We start from the raw sequence: 14,511 nt of genomic DNA, 5'->3' as shown, positions 1-14,511 counted from the left end.
TGCAAATTAACATTGCCAAACAATTTTGTGTACTAAATTGTGGCTACTACTTTTAGTACACTTTTTAGTTTAAAATGTTATCCAAAATAGAGAGAAAAGAAAAAAAATTGTGCCTCATATGGCCATTGTCTAAGCAGATCTGTGTTTAAATATTTTTAGGGAGGCCTGTACATACATAGTGATTGTGTGACTAAAAAGAGAAACATGCAACATGGCCAAAATAGCTAGTGTTGACATTTAGGTGAGAGAAATGAATTAATGAAATGAAGAAATGAGTGTTAAAATTAAAGGATATGGAAGAAATGAGAAAGTACTTCTCTTTTTTATTTTTATCTTTTGTCACATTTGTAGTGTTTTTAGCACTTGTCAGTTCAAGCTTGAGTGTGCAAAAAAGCCTCCTCTCTTCAGACGTCAACTCTCCTCTATCAGTGTTTTGACTCCCTTAATCCTTTACTGTCTCTCAGTTACCTTTCAGTCAGTCACTACGAGTTACGTCAGTGACTAACGAAATGGGGGTTTTGCTTAGAAGCCTATCACGTTCGAGTTCTGCAAAACGAGCCAATGGCAAAACAATCCCATGGGTCTGCGGAATTTGCATAGCGCAACTCCGCCCTACCTCAGGGGTATAAAAGGAGCTGCACGTGCAATCTCGCATTATGTTTCTGCTTCGGAGCCGAGTGTACTTCACTTCTCTCCACTGCATATGGTCTACAAGTTCTGTGAAAGACGAGACAAGCGACTCTTCAGCGGTGTTGGTGTAACGGTGTGTTCCAGCGAGATCACATTCCTGCTACTTGTTTGTGCAGTTATCTGCCAACAGTGAATCTGTTTTTCCTTGGGCGCTTCAGCACTGCTGTTGAGTTTATCCTTTCTAAAAGAGCTGCACGCGGCGCGTCTTTTTAAAGATGTCTCGCCCGTGTATTTCTGGGTGCAGCAGACGGATTGATTCCGCTGATGGGCACGAACGCTGCCTGGCGTGTTTGGGCTTGAATCACGCTCAGGTAGCATTCGTGGATGCGTCATGTTCTTATTGCGGGAAGAGTCCCCATCCGCCACACCCCAATCTATTCCCTCCCCTAGAGGGGATACTTTGGCTGGTGGCCAGGATGTTTTGAGGGTGACGGTGTGGAACAACCTGATGAATCCTCCATGGGGCACACCCTCCTCTAGCACATTGCAACCTGTTGGGTTGCCGGATGAGGTCGCTGGCCAGTCTTGCGGCGTGCCCAGCAAATTACTTCATGTCTATCACCACATCACAAGGTGGGCTTGAGTCATCTGGAGATGAAGACTCGGCTGTGCTGCCTCCCTCGGGGTGCCAGTATTGCCAGAGTCTGATCCAGAACTGACTGCCATGCTTTCCCGGGCAGCCACGAGCATCGGACTTGCGTGGAACACACCGCCGAGCGCTCAAGGCTTGATGATTGTTTTTTGTGGCGGTGTGGCAAGACTTTGCTTTCCGGAAGACTTTCTTCCCGGAAGTGCATGAAGAGGTCATGAGATTGTGGAAGTCTCCTTTGACTTCTTGTGACCGCTCAGCGACCTCTTCCGCCTTCTCTGCCACCGATGAGGCCACAGCCAAAGGTGACATTGGGGTCCCCCCAGTGGAGTGATCTGTGGCGATGCAACTGTGTCCCCAGAGCGCCTCCACCTAACGCGGTTACCCAAAGCACCCCTCCAAAGCCTGTACGTTTACGTCCTCCTCTTTGCATGCTATGGCCATCCTGCAAGTATATCAGGCACGGGTACTCAGAGACATGCACGACGACAGGGCTGATCCAGGGCTCATGCAAGAGCTGCGTTCCTCCACCTACCTCGCTCTACGGGTGACAAAGGTGACTGTGCTCTCCCTGGGTCAGGTGATGTCCACATTTGTGGTCCAGGAACGCCATCTGTGGCTCAACCTGGCTGATATGCGGGAGGCTGAGTGAACACGTTCCATGTCCCACATTTGAACCGGTTATTCTGCTTCACTGCCCCATCGTGGGTACGCCTGTAGTTCACATGACCCCGTTGGTTCAGTTTTTGGTAGCCTGGCTAGAGCCAGCAGAACATCCCAATCTGTTCTGCTGGCTCACGCGAAACAATCAGGCTCGGCTATACGATTCAGTTCGCACGGTCACCTTCCCGCTTCCGGGGAGTCCGCAATACCATGGTGGGTGGCAATGCCCCTGTCATGCGTGCGGAGGTTGCCACCCTACTGGTGAAGGGTCCGTCCCTCCAGCGAGATGAAGTCCAGGTTCTACAGCCCCAACTTCATTGTACCCGCGAAGAGCGATGGGTTACGACCAATCCTGGACCTGTGCTTCTTGAACCGAACCCTCCACAGGCTTCCATTCAAGATGTTGACAGACAAACACATTTTTGAATGCGTTCATCCGTTGGATTGGTTTGCAGCGATCGACCTGAAGGACACGTACTGTCTTGTCTCCATTCTTCCTTGACACAGACCGTTTCTTCGGTTTGCTATCGAGGGGCAGGCATACCAGTACACAGTACTCCCATCCGGGTTAGCCCTGTCTCCTCGCGTCTTCATGAAGGTCGTCGAGGCAGCCGTTGTGCCACTCAGGCAACACAGGGTTCGCATCCTGAAATATCTTGACGGCTGGATAATTCTAGCACACTCTCAAGACCAGGTTTGCGAACACAGGGACCTGGTGCTCCAGCACCTCGCCCGCCTGGGCCTTCGGGTCAACTGGGAAAAGAGCAAAATCTCCCCCGTGCAGAGAATCTCTTTTCTCGGTATGGAAATCGACTCGGTCGCCATGTACACGCTGCCTTCGAACGAGTGCATGCAGTCACTGCTGAATTGCCTGAGTCAATTCGAGGGCAAGAGTGGGGTTCCACTGAAATTGTTTCAGAGGCTCCTGGGGCATATGGCGTCCGCAGCGGCAGTCACGCTGCTAGGACTCCTTCACATGAGACCGCTTCAGCACTGGGTTGGCGATTGAGTCCAGGCATGTTGTTGTGTCAACAGATGGCTCAGCCCATGGATGAGGCATCTGTTCGATCTGTGCAATGGACATGCTGCTGCGGGCTCCTAGACAGGACCCCAGCGTCTTTGGCATGTCAATTGCCTCGAGTTGCTGGCAGTACGCTTAGCTCTGCATCGTTTTTGGACGTTGCTCAAGGGCAAGCACCTACCAGTCTGCTCAGACAACACGGCAACATTAGCGTACATCAACCGTCAGGGTGGTCTACGCTTCCGCCGTATGTCACCACTCTCCCGCCATCTCTTGTTATGGACTTACAAGCATCTGAGGTCGCTTTGTGCCATTCACATTCCGGGCAAGCTCAATCATGCAGCCGACGAGCTCTCACGACAACGCTCATGTCCCGGGGAATTGAGACTCAATCCCCAGACGATTCAGCTTATTTGGGAACAGTTCGGCGACGCACAGGTAGACTGGTTTGCCTCCCCAGACACTTCCCTTTGTCGTTGGTATTACTCCCTGACTGAGGGGACCCTCGGCACGGATACACTAGCGCACTGCTGGCCGCGAGTATGCGTTTCCCCCAGCAAACCTTCTCGCACAGGTCCTGTGCAAGATCAGGGAGGATGAGGAGCAGGTCCTTTTGGTTGTGCCTCATTGACCAACCCGGACTTGGTTCTCCGAACCGGTGCTCCTCGTGACAGCCCCCTCCCTGGCCAATCCGTCTGAGGATGGACCTCCTTTCTCAGGGACGGGGTGCCCTTTGGAACCCGCGTCCCAAACTCTGGAACCTGCATGTGTGGGTCCTGGACTGGACACGGTAGGTTTGAGTACCCTACCACCTCAGATGGTGGCTACCATCACTTCAGCTAGAGCCTTGTCCACGAGACACGCCTATGCTCTGAAGTGGACCTGGTCATCAGGTTCCTTAGGTTCCACATATGCCCTCTTGGGACCTTGCAATTGTTCTATTTACGCTGCAGAGAGCTCCCTTCGAGCCATTGCACTCAGTCGAGCTAAAGTACCTCTCCATGAAGGTGGTGCTCCTGGTTGCTTTGGCCTCCATCAAGAGGGTAGGGGACCGGCAAGAATTTTCGGTTGACGAAGCGTGCCTGGAATTCAGGCCAGCTAACTCTTAACTCATCCTGAGACTCCGGCCTGGATATGTGCCCAAGGTTTCCACCAATCCCTTCAGGTATCAGGAAGTGAACCTCCAAGCGCTGCCCTCGGAGGAGGCAAACCCAGCCTTGGCACTGCTCTGCCCTTCGTGCTTAGGTAGACAGAATGCGGTGTTTCAGGACCTCAGACCAGCTCTTTGTCTGTTTTGGTGGGAAGCTGAAGGGAAAGGCTCTCTCCAAGCAGAGGTTGTCTATTGTAGAGGACGCTATTGTTTTGGCATACCAGGTTCAAGGCCTGCCATGCCCCCTAGGGGTGAAGGTACACTCCACCTTTAATATGTCAACACTAAAAGATGTTTCGTGCCTCTAACAAGTGCTTTTGATCTTCTTTCTGATCTGAATGGTTTGTGGAAATCACTTGAGTTTTGCCACAGACTTGTCCCTTTGTCTAGAATGCAACTGAATGCTTTTTCAAGCATCTCCATACTTGAAAAGCTGCAAGAAATTATGAAATATTTATGTACACATTTACAGCTGGTCTGTTCGCACGGGATTAATATTACCTGAAGTAATTTTTCCGGACCTTTTTACTAAAGGTAAAAGTCGCCGTAATCTTTACTTACATTGTCCGTAATGATTACTAAGATGGTACATTCGGACGTGACTAAAATCACAGAGAAGCTCTGGTAATTATTACTTTACCGCACCTCTCAATGTTAACCTAGTCTCGTCCGAATAGGGCTAAGTCAGTTTTCACTAATATTATACTATCTGCTAGTAGTTTTTTTTTAATTATACTTTTAAGATTTGAAAAACACTATAGCCTAAGTGAACATTCAATACAATTATGCACACTTCTTTTTCACAAGGTCTTTTCTTTTCTCTCTCTCTCTCTCTCTCTCATTCTCTCTCTCTCTCTCTCTCTCTCTCTCTCTCTCTCTCTCTCTCTCTCTCTCTCTCTCTCTCTCAGTTTGTGGGGTGAACTGTCATAAAGCATGTCATGGACGTCTGACGATTGAATGCCGTAAAAGAACGAAGAGCATCAGTCATGAAACACCCCCGTCATTACAGTCCAGATCCTACAGCTTTCCTCTGTCCAGTAATGCTCAATCAAACCTGCAGAACACAGGTAAACATTCTCACACACACTGCACATAATTGCTGAACTTGGATATAGAAGCTTGAAGCTTAGAAATAAAAAAGATCATTTTTTATCTCTTTTTATCTCACAATTCTGACTTTTTTTCTTGCCATTACAAGTTTACATCTTGCATTTTTGCCTTTATTTCTATCAATTCCGAGTTTATAACTCTGTCAGAATTGTGAGATAATAACTTGTTATTTTGAGAAAAAAGTCAGAATTGTGAGATAAAAAGTCGCAATTACTTTTTATTTATTTATTCCGTGGCGGAAGCTTTCAGGTGTTTAACAAACTCTCTCGGTCTATTTCTGTTTATTTTTTGTTCTTCAGTCATCACAGAAGAGGATGTTGAGGCAGCTGAACAGGGTGTATTTGACTGTCACCTTTAAACTGGTAAACCAACATTCTGCTTGACTAATCACTACATAAAAACATTTCTCAGAAAAAAAGACAAATTATACTAACTATTATGCTGAATATAAAACATTACACATATTGTATTGTTAACTCAATATTGTTCCCTGTATGAAGTACAGATTTCCGTGTTGGGGCAAATTTCTTCCAATCACACCCAATGTTGAAGAAAAAAGAGCTGATCAAGAAAATTATCAAATTTTGGGATCGACTGTGTTCACTGTCACAGCCTGACACATCATGAGACATAGACATGCTGCTATCTGCTGGACTGAAGCTGCAACTGCTGACCAGATCAATCACCTCTTCCTATTAAAGTCTGAATGTAATCTCAAACATATCTCAAAATCTCAAGCATATTTGTAGGATTTGTCATTATGGTGTATATTTTAACCAGGCTCCTGAAAAAAAGAAAGAAAAACAATTAAAAAAAATAGATGAAAGAGAATGAGGAAATTTATCATCAACTTAATTGAGAGCAAGTTATTTTGGTTACCATGTTCTGAGTCACAGAAATGTACATTTTGAAATGTACATTCATTGAAGTAATGAGATCTTCTAACATCACCAAAGCAGTTCTGGCTGAATTTCAATTTCAGTATCTGGTATGTGTGTTTATGTGATTGCACCTGAAATATAGTTGATAATATGCAACCAGTAATGTTCTTTAAATCTTTGAATTTATTAAATTAAAATGGGGGGGAAATCCCAATTAATTTATCTTGAGAGAGTTAACTGCAATAAGAGTTAGTCATAAATATTCCAGCTGTAATTGGTGCATCAAAATCTTCATCATCCAAGTTGTGTAAGTTGTAAATTGTCATAGAAAAAAGAACAATGATATAAAAAAGGCTGTCCTTTCATATTATAAATATTGTGCAGGAACAAGATTTTGAACAGAAACAATTAATTATTTGTGAGCTATTCACCCCTGAAAAGTTTTTTCTTTTCTTAGTGTGTCAATTTTTTCTTTATCTGGGGAAGGAATATGCTGGTAAAAAAGATCAAATCTTTGGGTCACATGTTAAGAGCCTTTTCCCTCTGCATGTTTGAGCAAAGGGTTAAACGTAATCACTCATGAGCGTTTGGATGTAACATAGCATGCTGAATGGTTAAAATCTTAATGAGGAAATACATTAAAGGGTTAGTTCACCCAAAAATGAAAATGGTGTCATTAATGACTCACCCTCATGTCGCTCCAAGCCCGAAAGGCCTCCGTTCATCTTCAGAACACAGTTTAAGATATTTTAGATTTAGTCCGAGAGCTCTCTGTCCCTCCATTGAAAATGTATGTACGGTATACTGTCCTTGTCCAGAAAGGAAATAAAGACATCATCAAAGTAGTCCATGTGACATCAGTGGGTTAGTTAGAATGTTTTGAAGCATCGGAAATACATTTTGGTCCAAAAATAACAAAAACTACGACTTTATTCAGCATTGTATTGTACTTCCAGTTCTGTTGGGGATCTGCGTTCACGAGTCCGCAGTGACGCTGATGACGTAAGACGCTGCTGACGTGTATCTGGTGCGTCCGTGTATTCGGGTTCAAATAAATATGGCTGGGCAAAAAAATGCAAGTCTTCCTCTGTGTGGAAATCCTTAGACATGTTTGTGAAGATTGTTTTGTTTCCAGCGTGCGTCTCCCTCAGACTGTAAACGAAGCTCTGGCGCACCAAACACACGTCAGCAGCGTCTTACATCAGCAGCGTCACTGAACGCGGATCCACAACAGAACCGGAAGACAATACAATGCTGAATAAAGTCGTAGTTTTTGTTATTTTTGGACCAAAATGTATTTCCGATGCTTCAAAACATTCTAACTAACCCTCATTAATGACATCATTTTCATTTTTGGGTGAACTAACCCTTTAAGGTATTTTTGCTGTTTGACCTGAAGAAATAAATATATATATATATTTTGAATTTAATTATATTTAGATTTTAAGTAGTTCTTGTGGTAAAACACCCCTTTTTAAAAAAAAAAAAAAAAGGTGTTTCTGTTGCTGGAAGATGCCAAAAGCATAATAATCTGTTTCACAACACTATAGGTCAATATCTCACATTTGAGAATATCCTTGTTCTCTCTCTTTTTCAATATATGTTGTAGGAGTTGCTGTTAAGACGAGATTTTCAAAATTCTTCCAATGATCTGAGACTCTGTCAATATTAGTCTGGGAAATCTGACTCTTACGTGATGTGACATTAGGCATGTAACTCATGTATTGTATGCATATTAACTAATATGTTCTTTTCAGATATCCTGTTATGTTGAATGTTTTGTTTTTATATGTACAGGAAGATCTGAGAATGCATTTTACATTTAAGTAAATTTGTTGTGTTGCACACTGAAATATTGTTTGTTCTGTAATACAAAAGATGAATTTTCCTTGGTGATAATTGAATGTATTTTTCTCATGCAATTACCTTTTAATGTGCCGGTCTGTAGGATTTTTTCAGTGACATAATAAATATTGCTATATCAAAATATCTATGAGAGACAAAATTACATGAGCCTCTCTTCTCTTCTCTTCGTCTGTAGTCATACAAAATAAATTACAAACTTTTCACACTTGCACTATTAGGATTTTCTTAAGTTATAGCGCCCCCTAGTTTTGGAAATTGATTAAGTTAACTCTCATGTCATTACAGATGGCTACAAAAATTGTATGAATTTTACCTGTAAAACACAAAAGAAAATATTCTTGTAAAGTGTTTGGTGTTTATTATCACATCACTCTTCAAAATATAATCTTTTGACAACCAGATTTACACTTTTTGGGTGAATTGACATTTTAAATGTTAATGTCTTGAAAATGTCCGTATTTGAGCAACGCAACTATTGTCGACATGAGGTTAAAGTTTAAAATTTCACTGCACTGCATGCAGCAACACAAACATTGCTCTTATCTTTTTTTGATACTCCAAGTATGGTTGTGCAATTATGATTAATGCCAAAGATGATTTTGATATCATCTACATTCAACTTTTCAACTTTGTCTCCATTAGCTGTTGTGTAGTTCGGTTAAAGTGCCCCTTATGATTTTTCGAATATTCCCTTTTTATGCAGTGTGTAATATACCTTTTAGGACAATGAGCGAATTGCCATCCCACGATGTTATAGCAGCCCCCGGCTGGATTCTGAAGCCTGCATAAGAGACATTGACCCATATGCATGATCTGAAGCATCACAAAATATGTTAGTTGCTTATCTCAGAACTCAAAATACTGAAGGCCAAGTGGAGGTTGCATTCAATGCATAAAATATCTAGTGACACCTAAATGGCAGTTGTCTATACCAAGATTAGAACTATGTGCAGCACTCACATGGGCCCAGTTGGCAAGGCTTCTAGAAAGAGAACTTACCCTGGGCATTCGGTAGAGGACTTTATGGAGTGACTTCTGTAAATCTGCTCTAGCGAACAAATTCACAAACCAAACATCAACCCAACTTAACAAAATTCCTCTGGCTTTTTCGGGTCCTAAGATTTTAAACTCAGCTGTTTTTTCTCGCCATTAGACATTAGGCACTGTCTTTATTTTAGAGGTGGCATTCTTTCACCTCTCATCGTAAATCATGCGTTATCTGTCATCTCTTTACTCTCCGGCTTTAGCAGAGTACAAAAACAGATTTCAATCAAGCCATCTTCTGAATTAAGAACATATGATCGTACTGATGGTAAACAAGACACACTTTCATTCAAACATCTAATAGTTATAACAATTACATGACTTGTATGTGATCTAAGCATAATAGACATACAGAGGTGGTAGATACAACATAGGATTATGTAGTTGAACAATGTTAGAAGTCCGTCAATAATTGTTTTGGGATGTCTTTATGTATGTTTATATGTAAAGTCTCAGTCTCTGTGGTTTTAAGAGATTTCAACCATGGGGTCATTCAGAGGAGGAGGTCTGTTTTCAATCCTCTGTCTTGGGATCAAACAACCTCTGCCGTTATCTTGGTGGGTTCTGAGCCGTGCCATCTCTGAACCAATCAGTCTTTTCCAAACTATCTAACGTTGATGACGTTGTCTTTTAGTTGGGCACATCTCTTTGAAGCTTTAGAACTGGCTGGAGCCCACTCCATTTATGGCACGAGATTAGACTGGTGTTTTGGGGGTCTGGAATGTTCAGTTTTGTGTGGGATTATGTTTGAACGAATCACCTGGAAGATTCCTTTGTGTCTTGTTCGCCCTCAATTCCTACATATAATAACTGTGTCATCTAAGTGTGCAAGTCCAGAGCTAATCCAGCCATCAATAGCACATGCATTTAATACTGCAAGTTTGTGTATTGTATTATGTTTAGATTGTATTATTTTGTTTAACCCGCGTTGGTGAATAACCATGAATAACCTTTTCAGTCAGTATTCTTTGGTATGTTTATTACTGTCGTTTTGCTTAAATGCACACTGATGGGTCATTAAATATGGCGCTCTGTCAAATTATCTTATTTAAATATCTACTGCTGCTGATCTTATGTATAGTGTATTTATTTCAGTTGTAATTTATTATGTATACTTGCTTAGAAACAAATACACATAATACAATACACTAACTTGTATCATATGTGTGTGAGAGCGTGCATAATAAATGCTGTAAAGCACCGAACTCTGGCTTTCTGCATTCTTTCCGACGCCCCCTGGTGATTACAAATCAAAACAACACAACCAGTTGTTATGTCTAAGTCCTGGTAATCATGAAGACAAGAAAGTTTCTTACTTCTTCAAGGTTTATTCAAACCCACAAGCAATACAACCGTGCCAGGTGGTGACATGATTAGGCAGCAGGTGCAACAACTTCCATTCTTATTCTACACCTTTTATAGGTAACTCATATGTGGACTACAGCGCCATCTCCAGACAAGTACATAAACAAAACATTCCCCCTTTACTCAAAACTGTAAATTCCACCCAAAATACATAGTTGGTGCAATAGACAAAACCTATACAATATTTACATCCAATATAATTAGTTTAACAATATATTCTACATTCCATAACCAGACATATTAGAACTAGAATTAATCTCATTTAGCACAAGGTAATCAAAGTCTTTTGTACTAAGTGACATAATCATGCAACCAACGTAGAGGGCGTTTCACTCGTGACGAAGACCTTACAGGAACAGATGGAAAAGCAATTTGATTAGGGAAGTTCACAAGTTCATTTTTAGGCAACACAGTAGAGGAAGGAACAGACTGGAGGGGCAAGGACACAAGTTCACGTTCACTGACATTTTCCATAGGTGCAAAAGATGGAAAAAGATGAGATGCATGCTAGTTTTTCCCATCTGATAACTGGTAAGTGCATGGACCAAGTTGATATACAATTTTCCAAGGCTTTGAGAAACGTCTCAGGTTACTATTGTAACCATAGTTCCCTGAGAACAGGGAACGAGACGATGCGTCCATCGACGCCATGGGAACGCCCCCAGCGTGACTGCGTCTGAAGCATCTATGTCAACTAGTCCAATGGAAAGAATGAGCGTCACGGGCGGGTGACGTCATGACCAGGATATGATAAAAGCACATCCGGTGCAAACCGGCATTAGCTTCGAAAATTGCCGAAGCAAGCCGATCACAGGGATGCAGGAAGTATGGCAGGGTGACGCATCGTCTCGTTCCCTGTTCTCAGGGAACTATGGTTACAATAGTAACCTGAGACGTTCCCTTACGAAGGGAACTCAACGATGCGTCCATCGACGCCATGGGAACGAGAATACCCAAAGCGCCAGAATTCCAAGTACCTGAGTGTCAGTCTGTTGTAACTAAGCACTAAGCACCTGAGAACCTGGGGCAGCATCCAGGTCCAAGCTGTAAAACCTCATGAATGTGAGCGGTGAGGACCAGCCCGCCGCATCACAAACGTCTTGGAGAGAACTCCAGATAATACGCTTAGAAGCCATACTCCTAGTGGAATGAGCCCTGACCACCAAATGGTTGGCCAGAAGACTCACAAGCAAGAAGAATAGTCTCGACTATCTATATGCTCAATAGGTTGGATTTTCTCGACAGAGAAGTCCGATGAACATAAGTGTCCAGTGCTCGCACTGGCACAAGAGGTTCAGCTTTTCCTGGTCCGAAAAATGGAGGAGGACAGAAACCTGCAGCACAATAGGCCTCGGAATAATGGTAGGCACCTTTGGAACATATCCATGTTTCGGGTAAGATTGCCTTGGCCATCCCGGTGCACTCAAGGCAGGTGGGGACCGAAAGGGCCTGAAGGTCTGACTCTTATAGGGACGAAATAGCTAGCATAAAATAGTCTTAAAAGAAAGGAACTTCTCTGAGACCAAATCTAAGGGCTCGAAGGGAGCCCCAGATAGGCCTTCTAGAACTATTGCAAGGTCCCAAGCCAGCACCTTAGTGCAAGTTGCATGCCTCAGCCTCAAAGTGCCACGAAGGAAACGAGTGATCAGGGGGTCTCGACCCAAAAATGTACTACCCACCAGGGCGTGGAAAGCCGCAATGGCCGCCACACATATTATACCTTAAGCGTGGAAGGACATAGACCTGATACAAAGCGTTCTTGCAGAAACTCGAATACTGTGTTTACTGAACAGTTAACCGGATCCCACTGACGCTGGTAACACCAAGAAGTGAAAAACTCTCGAAATAGTGAATATAGTTTCCTCGTAGCGGGAGCTCTGGAGCTTAGAATGGTCTAAACAACCTCGGTTGAGAGACCACTCTCTATGAGTTGGGCCCCCTCAGAGGCCAAACCCACAGTTCCCAAATCCCCTGCCGGGGGTGCAATATTGCATCCCCTGCCTGAGACAGAAGGTCTCTCCTGATCGGGACCTCCAAGGGAGGTCCGTCGAGGAGAAAAATTAGGTCCGCAAACCAAATTCAGCTCGGCCAGGGTGGTGCTACTAAATAGGCTTATTCCATCCTGGCGGATTCACTCCAGAACTCCTGGGAGCAGAGCAACGGAGGGAAATGCGTACAGACGTAGCCTCGGCCACGTCTGCACCATAGCATCCAGCCCCGAGGGGACTGGTTGAGTGAGGGATAACCAGAGTGGACAGTGCGTCGTATGCTGAGACGAGAACAAATCCACTTCTGCCTGGCCGTAAAACTCCCATATTTGCTCCACCGCCTCGGGGTGGAGTCCCCTGGCCTCAGCCCCTGCCTCGACAGGGTGTCTGCTCCAATATTCTGGCCCCCCCTGGAATATACACTGCCCTCAGACAGCGTAATTTCTTGAGGGACCAAAATAAGAGGCCACCAACGTGTTGTCTGTGGGTCAAGAACCAGAGTTTCCTCCATATAACCAAGGCGCGGGGATACTGCCGCGTGATCTTGATCGTAAGGAGTGGGTTTCCCCTCAGGGAGAACCCTCTGGTCCTGAGCCACCTCTGTAAAGGTCTCACGTACAGCAGGTCAAAGGGTATCACATTGGACGCTGCTGCCCTGAGGCCTAACAGTCACTGTTCCAGAACAACACATGATGGCCCCTCAGGTCTGGGAGGAGATGTCTCAACGCATTGAAGACGACCATCATCTCTAGGCAATTCATGTGCCAAGAGAGATGATGACTCCTCCACAAGCCCTGAGCTGAGCGGCCTTCCAATACCGCTCCCCAGCCGGTGAGGGAAGCATCTGTCGAGATCACAACTCGATGGCAAAGAGCTCCCAACACCGGACCCTGGGTTAAGAACCAGTGTTTCCTCCATATAACCAAGGTGCGGAGACACCGCCGCGTGATCTTGATCATACGAAGTGGGTTTCCCCTCGGGGAGAACCCTCTGGTCCTGAGCCACCACTGTAAAGGTCTCATGTACAGCAGGCCAAAAGTTATCCCGTTGGACGCTGCTGTCACAAGACCCAACAGTCTCTCTAACTGTTTTACAGTGCGTGACTGGCCTAGCCTCAGCTCTTTTGTGGCTGTTAGGATAGCAGCTACACGAACGGGCGACAGAGTGGCCCGCATCGTCACTGAATCCCATACCACACCAAGGAAAGTGGTTCTCTGTACTGGAGAAAGCACACTCTTCTTGGCATTGAGCCTCAACCCCAACATCTGCATAGGAGCGAGAACGACACCTCGGTGCCGAACCGCTAACTGTTCTGATTCCGCTAGAATCAGCCAGTCATCTATGCAATTCAGAATGCATATACACTGCAGCCTGGCGGGGCCAGAGCTGCGTCTACACGCTTCGTGAATGTGCGGGGTGATAGAGCTAGACCGAAAGGAAGTGCCTGATACTGGTGTTCTTTGCCCCAAAGAAAACCTCAGGAACCTCCTGTGCTGAGGGAGGATGGAGATATGGAAGTATGCGTCTTTTAGATCTATCGTGACAAACCAGTCCTCGGATCTGATTTGAGTCACGATCTGTTTGAGTGTCAGCATTTTGGAATTGAGTTCCAGCACCAAACACTCCAACAGACGAAGATCTAGTATGTGACGCAGCTCTCCATCCTTTTTTGGAACAATGAGATAACGACTGTAAAGACCCGACGCAATGTCGGGTGAGTACACCTGCTCTATAGCTTCCTTTGCTAACAGGGCCTTTACCTCTTGCTCCATTACCAGAGCCTGCTCGGGATGCACCACTGTGGGCAGCACCCCGTTGTAACGAGGAGGACGAGAACCAAACTGGATTCTGTATCCTTTCTCTACAATCTGCAGGACCCAATGAGAAATATTCGGCAGAAGCTTCCACGCTGCCAGAAAATTTACTAAGGGAACCAGCCTCTCGAGGCTGGTCTCTGGTGTTATCGAGACAGCCAATTCCGGAGCCTGAAACATAATGGCAGGAACTACCTGAACTGGCCGCTCTAAGGCCCCCCTCAGAGGGCGCGAAACCGATGCTGTGCCGCAGCATAGCATCAGCGACTCGCTGGAGACCGCTGCGCCCTGAAGCACCGAGGGTGGCAGGGTTGGCAGAACGGTCTCGTG

General features: G+C 44.8%; 1 protein-coding gene across 2 annotated transcripts in view; it reads left to right on the top strand.

Moving 5' to 3' along the window:
- Nucleotides 1-6,438, top strand: part of LOC143710783 (RAS guanyl-releasing protein 2) — a 54,599-nt gene extending 48,161 nt beyond the window's left edge. The window contains exons 15-17 of one of the 2 annotated variants that reach the window (XM_077201946.1): nt 5,022-5,180; nt 5,523-5,585; nt 5,729-6,438. In XM_077201946.1, coding sequence (XP_077058061.1) covers nt 5,022-5,180; nt 5,523-5,581 — 218 coding nt within the window. In that variant the 3' untranslated portion in view covers nt 5,582-5,585; nt 5,729-6,438. Of the gene's footprint in view, nt 1-5,021; nt 5,181-5,522; nt 5,586-5,723 lie in introns of both variants that reach the window. The other variant, XM_077201947.1, reaches the window with a different exon arrangement.
- Nucleotides 6,439-14,511: the final 8,073 nt, after the last annotated feature.

This window comes from Siphateles boraxobius, unplaced genomic scaffold (genome assembly GCF_051911475.1).
Source record: "Siphateles boraxobius isolate OS27281-9 unplaced genomic scaffold, OSU_SipBor_1 48, whole genome shotgun sequence".
Classification (NCBI taxonomy): Eukaryota; Metazoa; Chordata; class Actinopteri; order Cypriniformes; family Leuciscidae; genus Siphateles; species Siphateles boraxobius.
The sequence above is the reverse complement of the archived record's forward strand: the minus strand, read 5'-3'. Positions and strand labels throughout refer to the sequence as shown.